This window comes from Cupressus sempervirens, chromosome 6, assembly GCF_028749045.1.
Source record: "Cupressus sempervirens isolate cs-2001-9-10 chromosome 6, ASM2874904v1, whole genome shotgun sequence".
Taxonomy (NCBI): domain Eukaryota; kingdom Viridiplantae; phylum Streptophyta; class Pinopsida; order Cupressales; family Cupressaceae; genus Cupressus; species Cupressus sempervirens.
Window position 1 is genome coordinate 164,936,300 of NC_143123.1, and position 8,508 is coordinate 164,944,807.

The 8,508-nt window shown below is 31.9% G+C and overlaps 1 protein-coding gene across 1 annotated transcript; it reads right to left on the reverse strand.

Annotated features, from left to right (window-relative positions):
• Nucleotides 1-3,630: 3,630 nt before the first annotated feature.
• LOC149551768 (bidirectional sugar transporter SWEET3b-like) lies at nt 3,631-7,826 on the reverse strand. The gene is made up of 7 exons (XM_089790136.1): nt 7,790-7,826; nt 7,634-7,670; nt 7,300-7,522; nt 6,902-7,060; nt 6,696-6,815; nt 5,330-5,388; nt 3,631-3,766 (listed from the first exon to the last, which is right to left on the reverse strand). Exons 1-7 carry the CDS (start codon nt 7,824-7,826, stop codon nt 3,631-3,633), a joined length of 771 nt encoding a protein of 256 aa, XP_089646262.1.
• Between the last annotated feature and the right edge of the window lie 682 nt (nt 7,827-8,508).

Genomic DNA, 8,508 nt, shown 5'->3' on the forward strand with positions numbered 1-8,508 from the left:
AACTTAAACAAATATATTCTCTCAATATATCTATTTTTTGTATATCTAGCAACCATGGCTTTTGATGACCACATTACGTTCAGGCATCCTGTCAAATAGTTCACATGACTTATCTATGCTTCCATTTTGCAAGCATGTCTCCCAAGGAAAATGCTACTACTTCATCTACACCATCTGAAAAAATCCTTTATGCTTTGATGGATGTGTATAGCTTATCACAAAGCTCTCATTCAGCAGTTATGAGATGAACAATCAAGAGGAAAGAGTTGAGAACTTAGAGTGACACAATTTTAAGATGATCATATGAAATGAAATGGGCATGCAAGTAGAAAGAAACTAGAAAGACATTGTGTACAGATGAACGCATGAAATGGATGGTTTTGGAGCACTTAGCACAAACACTCAACATTCAATACATATCATCATTTCAGATCAAATGGGTGTGTGGGATTATATGCATAGTGAATAATAAAGGAGGGAATTAAACCCCCCCTGAGGCTCACACTTGTTGAGGTCCACTTCAGCAATGGCCCTTCCTATGAAATTGTTGTCTAAAACCTTTCTAATGAGATAATGTGTTATGAGCTCTTCATCAGTGGGATGGAACGTGAATCCAGGAGGCAGTTGTGCATCACCCATATCATGACTGTAACTAAAGTTAAGAGCCTCTATTATTGAATATTCTATTGAAGCATCAATAATAGAGGCTCTTAACTTTAGTTATAGTCATGATATGGGTGATGCACAACTTCCTCCTAGATTCATGTTCCATCCCACTGATGAAGAGCTCATAACACATTATCTCATTAGAAAGTTTTTAGACAACAATTTCATAGGAAGGGCCATTACTGAAGTGGACCTCAACAAGTGCGAGCCTCAAAAAAAATTCGACAAAGCATTGGTCAAAATTTTGACCAATGCTATGTACTTTTCCACCAAGATTGGTCAAAATTTTGACCAATGCTATGTAGTTTTCTACTAGCATTGGTCGAAATTTTGACCAATGCTTGGCAGAAATTGTACCAACAATTTTGATAGTTTTTGACCAATGTATTGATCAAAATTTTGACCAACTAGTAAGTTGGTTGAAATTTTGACAAGAAATTTTTTGACCAATTGGTTGGTCCAAATTTTGACCAACCTGGGTCAAAAAATGAGCCCAAATGTACTAGTGATTGTTTCTTCCAAAGGGGAGGAACATCATTCAATGGTCATGGATAAGCTTCTACATTGGAGCATTTTTCACTGGTCAATACCTTACTTTTTTTTTTGGGGGGGGGGGACTTTTTCCTCTTATGGGATTTTGTCCTTCTTCTCTCTTGTATATACTCGATATGTGTTGTAATAGGGGGGTCTTGATTACTCCATCTATCCATGAATCTTGTTTTTTGATCTCTCTTTTTGGGGGAGGGTTTTTCCCATGAGGTTTTCCCTCTTTCTCCACTTTATGAGAGATTTCATTGCATTTCATTATGTACATGGGTACCTAATATGACCTCGTAGCCACGACCCATTATGCATTTCATCCTTTTTTTTTAAACTTAAGTGCATTCCCCTAAGTTGCACTTAAGGGGGGTGTTGGTGTAAATATGTATTCACTATTTACACTTACTTAAGTTTACTTAGGTTAATGCATTATTTTAATATTTATTTATTAGTCACCTAAGAGTATGCGCACTCTTGTGAGTTGTCATGTTGACAACACAAGAATTCACACCTTTTTTATGCACATGGTGTCTACAACATAGGAGTTAGCACACTAATTAAACACATGGTGTCTACAATATCTCCACTTGAGATACACCTCATCATTCTTATCCTATCATCTAGAATGATGGATAAGACGTGTGCTTAGTTGTCAAGCTTATCTCTTGGTTCTTTCTAGAGACATTCTAGGTGGTTCCTGAGAGGCCTTTATATACAGGTACTCCTAGTGTGTTTGTACATATACAATACAGAGCAATGTATGAGGACATACTCTGATATATTGATCATACTCCTTTTTGGTCTACAGTTGTGCTTGTGTTTGAGTTCTACAATCTTGGGTGAATCTTGCCCTAAGGAAAATTCTTACATGGTATCAATGTTATACCAAATTCTTACATGGTATCAGAGCTATACCAAATTCTTACGTGGTATCAGAGCTATACCAAATTCTTACAGTATGTACTGGTGAGTTATATTTTAATTCCATGTAAATTGTAAAAACTCTCAAAGTCTTTAGAGAAAAATGTGCCTCTACAATTAGTCCTTGAATATTTGATATTACAACCCTTTTATTTTTTCACAAAAGATTTGAACTTTTTAGAAGTATCAAAAGATTCATCCCTTGACTTCAAAAGATAAATCCAACAATAGCTTGAGTAATCATAAATGAAGGTAACAAAGTATGATGACTTACCTAAACTCTTGGTCTGCATAGGACCACAAATATTTGAAGGAAACAATTAAATTAGGTGATGGACCCTCCATGTTTGTCCTATAGACAATGATTTCCTTAAGCATAACCTTGACAAGGTTATTTCTATTATTTAACTTGAGAGAACCTAAAAATAAAATCCTTTGATGTAAAAAACTTCAATCCATTGAAATTAAAATGTCCACATCTAAAGTTCCACAACCAACTCCTATCCTCATAAGCTATATTGACAAGTTGACTTCTATGTTCACCAAACCTCAATGGAAACATGTCCTATTTTGTAACCTGATTACCTTATTTTTTATCATGTCTTGCACACTCTTTTATTTTCAAACTCAGCCTTATAACTATTTTCACATAATTTTCCAACACTCAATAAATTGTGGTTCAACTTTGGAGTGTAAAAAATATCTTGAAAAAATTTCATACCTTCTATTGTATGGGCATCCATTCTTTCTTTTACTACAACCTCCATTTTTTTGTCATTACCAAGCACAATCTTATGCTTAAAAGCTAGATCAATTTTAGAAAATAATTCATTATTACCAGACATGTGACTAGAGCACCCATAATCTAAATATAAAAAATCATTGATATTATTTGAACAAATTTATCAAAAGACAGGAATAAATTGCTTGAGGAAGGTTTTTGATTCTTTTGATCGCAACTAACATTTTTATTGTCATTATTTGATTTCAATCCACAACCATTCGCAAAATGACCATTCCTCCTTGACCACTTCTTCTTCCTTTAGTTCCTCTTGGAAAATACTAATTTTTGACCTCTTCCTTAGCCTTGACCTTTTTGGCACTATTGCTAACACTTCCATTCTTTGAAATTTGTAATTGAGAAAAGAAAGCCTTCTCATTATGCTCTAGAAATGAATCTCTCAATCTTTCCTCATGTGACATGAGATATCCAACAAGGTGATCATACTATAGGGTGGATAAATCTTCTCTCCTCAGTAATAATGGCAACATTGTTCCATCTTAGTGCATGTGATCTGAACACTTTTTTTTAACACAAAGTATTCACTCATAATTTCACCCAAAGTGGCCATTTTATTTAACTACATCTTTGACCGTTACATGATAATCACTCACATTCTTAATTTCATGTATTTGATTCAAAGGCTCAAATTCTCTTTACAAGGTTTGTGACTTGACAACCTTGATTTGATCATTACCCTAGTAATTTTATTTTAGAGTATTCTAGGCATTTTTAGTTGTCTTTGCATATGCAATTCTAGGAAACAAGCTCTTATCAAGAGTTGCTTGAATGTGAAATGGACCCATTGAATTTTTCCTCACACCTTCCTTCTTAATCCTTATTTTTTTCATTTTCTTGAAGATCATCCCAATCGCGAGTCTCATCGTACTCTAATTTTATAATGTCCCAAAAATCTTTTCCTATAAAAATGTTTTCATTTTAATTGACCAACATTTGTAATTAACCCCATCAAACTTTGGGATTGACAAAGTATTTTCTATAATGTATCCTTATTAATTATGTAGCTTTGATACCAAATGAAGAATTTACAATAACAAGCACAAAAGATAATTACAAAAAATTAATAACAAAATGAAAAATAAGCATAATAACAACAACGAATAGTTCTACAAAGTAGATTTGATATTCTACTCCATTTCTAATATTCTCATAAAAGAGAGCAGCTTAGCTCTCAACACAAGTTCAAGTACAATCTGTGTTGGCCTAGTGGTGATTCATTGTACTTTTGTTCAAACACGCCTTGTTTGTAGTGATAGGCTAAATTTTTAGAGAATTAAACCATTATTTGTTAAAGACAACTTAGTATTGTATTTAATAGTATACATAAATCTAATTTTATAATATGTAGAATGTATATGTCTAAAAGATATATTTTATTTTATATTATATATGTTATATATATATATATATATATATATATATATATATATATATATATATATATATATATATATATATATATATATATATATATATATATATATATATATATAACTAATTTATAGTTATAAATTATTCATAAAACTTTTCATAAATTACTAATTAATTTTTTTTTAAATATAAAATATTTAAATTTAAAAATTATCTATTAAATTTTTTTTTTTTAAAAATTGACAACCAATTTTTTAACAGAACAGTTTATAAGGTATTCATTCTTACTGCTCTAAATTGCACTACGATAATTGGGTAATCTATATTATGTACTTATAGTATATTATTCTTTATAATTAGTGGGTAGTGCATTTAAACATATTTGTTAAGATATTAGTTCTGATTAGATTGTAAGAATGGCCATCGAAAAGACTGAATCAACTGTAGCGATTGAGCTTGGAGTGTCGGCAATGAGAAAACAAGACTAAAATTGACTAACACTTGAATTTTGTGGGCGCATGGGCAGTGGAAATTGATTTTCATAAAGATAAAATGTATCATGATAAAAATGTGATAAGAAAACCATACATAAAAGTAGTGAAGTTGTGGTCTATTTTTACCATTCATAAATTTGATTATTGTAGAAGCTCAGTGTATATCATGAGAAAAAGGTGGCAAAAGATCTAAGACAGATGTACAGTATGATAAATATAAGCTCAAATATAGATAAGTATTATCCTTTTTTCATTAGATTGCATTTTTAAAAAAAAATCATTATAATAATAACATATAGACAAATTTGCTTTACCAAATAAATATTGACTTTTTTATTGAAATTCTATTATATTATTTTACAAAATATACAATGCCCATTATCTTAAAATCCAGAGAAAACAACACTTTCCAATAACATCAATACAAAAATTAAAATCATATCACTTCAGTTGCATTTCAACATCTGGTTGACTGAGATGAAATTGAGGGCAATTTTCTATAGCCGTTTTTTCTGACTGAGCAGCCATTTGCCTGTAAGTGCAATATATTATCATTTGAACCGAAGCTAGTGGCACTCCAAGGAAATTAGGAGCCTGCATGAACCATAAATGAAATGAGCTCAGTTGTAGAAACTTTATTGTTTTAGAAAATAATTATACAAATATTCTCAACATTGGTGGAATTATATTTATTTAAAATATTGAATTTTCATTGTAAAAGTATAATTTCAATTTTCTATAGAACTATAGAAATATCTGCAGTTTTAATTTTAAATTGTATTTTTTGATCTTTTATAAGTTGGTAGTATCTATAGGTGAGTTAGAAGAAGGTATGGATTCTGGTGATCTTGCTATTTGGAGATGCCTTAATTCTTATTTTCAAGATGGGTTCTCAGGGGCTGAGGCCATTGGTATCATAAAGTTCCAAACCATAATAAATATCAACGGAAGAGACGGGTGAACTATATGGGACATTGGTGCCTCCTCCACTCAAAGTTCTATAAGTCAACATTGATGGTTCTTCTCAGGGAATCCAGGTCTTGCTGGCATTGGGAGGAGGCACTCTCAATTTTGTTTGAGGGGATGACCCAAAGTTATCTGTGAATCTGACTCTCAAGTGGTGGTGAATTCGCTTACTTCACAGTTGCTTGAGGATATTAGTTGGTAATTGGCTTAAGTTGTTAATCAAACTCTTCTTTTTTGTACTTCTCTAGAGTCTGTTAGTTTTAATTACATTCCTCAAGAATGGAATAGAGCTGTTGATTGTTTGGCCAAATGGGCATCTGTCATGCTCAAGATTGGAATATTGTGGATAGGGGGCAGCTTCCCTTAGATTTGTCTCTTGAGTTAGATTTATTTCTCATTTTGTCTTAATAAATTTTTACCACTCTTTTAGTATAGAAAGACATTTAAAGTGGAATTTGAGTTGTGCCTTTTGGACTTCCATAATTCAGAAAGTACATTTCCTTTCTAAGTGGCCACTCTGTGTCATTTATAGTTAATGTCTAATGTGAAAAAAATAGGTATTATTGTAGAGACCCAAATTTAATTCTACATAAGGTTATTCAAAGTGGAATTCTAAGTTACTTTTAGTCTCATAAATGGTAATGTGGTTTCTATATAAAGATAGTTTTTTAAGAGTGACTTTTGCTCTTCTATAAATAATTTCTTTTCTATTTGTTTGTAAAATTCTTATATTAGTCTTACGTTAATAGTTGAATGAATAATATATTTATAACCCATATCCACCTTAAAAGAAAAATTCAACATCTGATTATTATGCTAAGACTATCTCAACATATGATTATTATGATAAGAATATCTCTAATATTAGTCACATATGAACCTTCTAAAAAGTAAGATACAATACATGATTCAAAATGATATAAACATATAGTTACCATTATCAAAAAATCTCTGCTCAAAGCACCATACACCAACCACAAGAGACTACCCAGGAAAGCGAACGCTGAGAAGTAAAAGGACATGCACTCCACACTCTTGCTCTGAATTACTTCTCTCTACAACATAACAACCAATATGTTGATATAGTAGCAACGCTAGAAAAATTTACTTATGCCTAATGAGTGTGAGGAAGGTTACTTACAATATCAGAAAGTGGAGATCCAAAGAGAATGACAGTGGCCGCCATTCCAGTAGTTCCCACAAGCATTTTCTTATGACATGATTTGATTCCCCACATGGAAGTTGCTGCAATGATGGTAAACATCACCAAGACTCCTCCTAATATGAAACCCATTGTTCTCTGCCATGCCATTCATATCTTGTTATCTTGAAAGCCTCCAAAACCAAGTGAATTACCAGTGTAGACAAATATGCTAGTGGTCACAAACAAGGTGATATAGATATTGTTGTGCTAGTAGAAGTATAAGTTTAGAAAATATAAATACCATAGTACAAATTAGTTGCAAAGAAAAGTAACATAATAATGATATAAAATATCAATACAATAGAAAATTTGTATTTGAGTGATAGAATCTTGACCTTAGATTTAGGAGGAGCGAAGTAAAGGTAGATGACACAGAAGTAAAACTGAAGAAGAAAACCCACAACATTGGTAGCCATGACAAGAGCATTATCCCATCCATTGCTGATAAGGGGGGATCCATACAAGGTGTAGATAAGACAGTTGAAGAGTCCTACTGCATAGGGCATCCCTGACATCTCTCCTGCTGTCTTCTTTCTTATCACTCTTCTGAAGTTACTCCTATTCATATTTTAAAACATTAAAGCTAATCAAATAACTTGTTATAAATAAGAGTGTCTCACATAAACTTTTTAATATGACCGTAGATAAGACATATATAGTTTTACTTACAGTGGTGCCCCATACATGAGCAAAGCAAACACACTTCCTGAATCACAGACAAGCACAGCAATACTCAGTACTAGTATAGTATACCACTTATGGTTCACGAAATCAATCTAAAATATTCAATATACAACTACAATTAGGTTAATAGAGTGTAGTGACCTAAAATGCCTGCACCACAACGCATGAATGTATTCATTATTGCCCCGGTCTTAAGAGGAAGAGATTAGAGCAATGAATGCACTTCTGTCTAGTAATGAGTTGGTGTGAAGATGAGGGTGGCTTTACTTATAGGCGCCTGCTTAACCTGTGCCTACGTATGCTTGCAAGCTAAGATTCGGGTTCATGCTTTACATGGCGTTTTGACTCTTGAGAACAATAATAATTCAGAAAATGAAAGAATGATTTTAAAATTCTAAGAAAGTGTTGAGAGTTACTTTAAATTATAAAGAAAACATTTAAGATTTTTTCACTTACAAGTTTATGACTGTCCATTTTGCACGCAATGAATTATAAATTTTAGACTTTTCACTTGCAAATGCTTGACTGTCCATTCTGCAGGTAATGAATTATAAATTTTAGAGGGGATGCCTTTCTTTCTGACTGCTTACTATCTATTTGATTTTTAATATGAGGTCCTTTATGATTTCTTCCAAGACAGGTATATTTCATTTCTGATTTTTTTAAAGGTTAGTCTAATAAGATTTGTATTGTTGTTGAAAGGTTCAATTAAAAGTATACATTTAAACTTTTTGGTTTGATTATATAGTATGATTTCAATTTTGAATGTTTTTTACATGGTGTTAGAGTTAGGTTAATGATGTTGAAGGGTTGAATTTTTTAAGTTAAGGAAAAGTTTAAAGTGATTGATTAGATTTCTA

What these genes read in the sequence shown, in the direction of transcription:
- LOC149551768 (XM_089790136.1), bottom strand. Translation starts at nt 7,826, where the DNA reads ATGAATACATTCATGCGTTGTGGTGCAGGCATTTTAG. An exon ending in TTGTGGTGCAGGCATTTTAG is followed by an intron (nt 7,671 to 7,789) that starts GTCACTACACTC and finishes TCTGTGATTCAG; the next exon opens with GAAGTGTGTTTGCTTTGCTC. An exon ending in GCAGAGATTTTTTGATAATG is followed by an intron (nt 5,389 to 6,695) that starts GTAACTATATGT and finishes TGGTTCATGCAG; the next exon opens with GCTCCTAATTTCCTTGGAGT.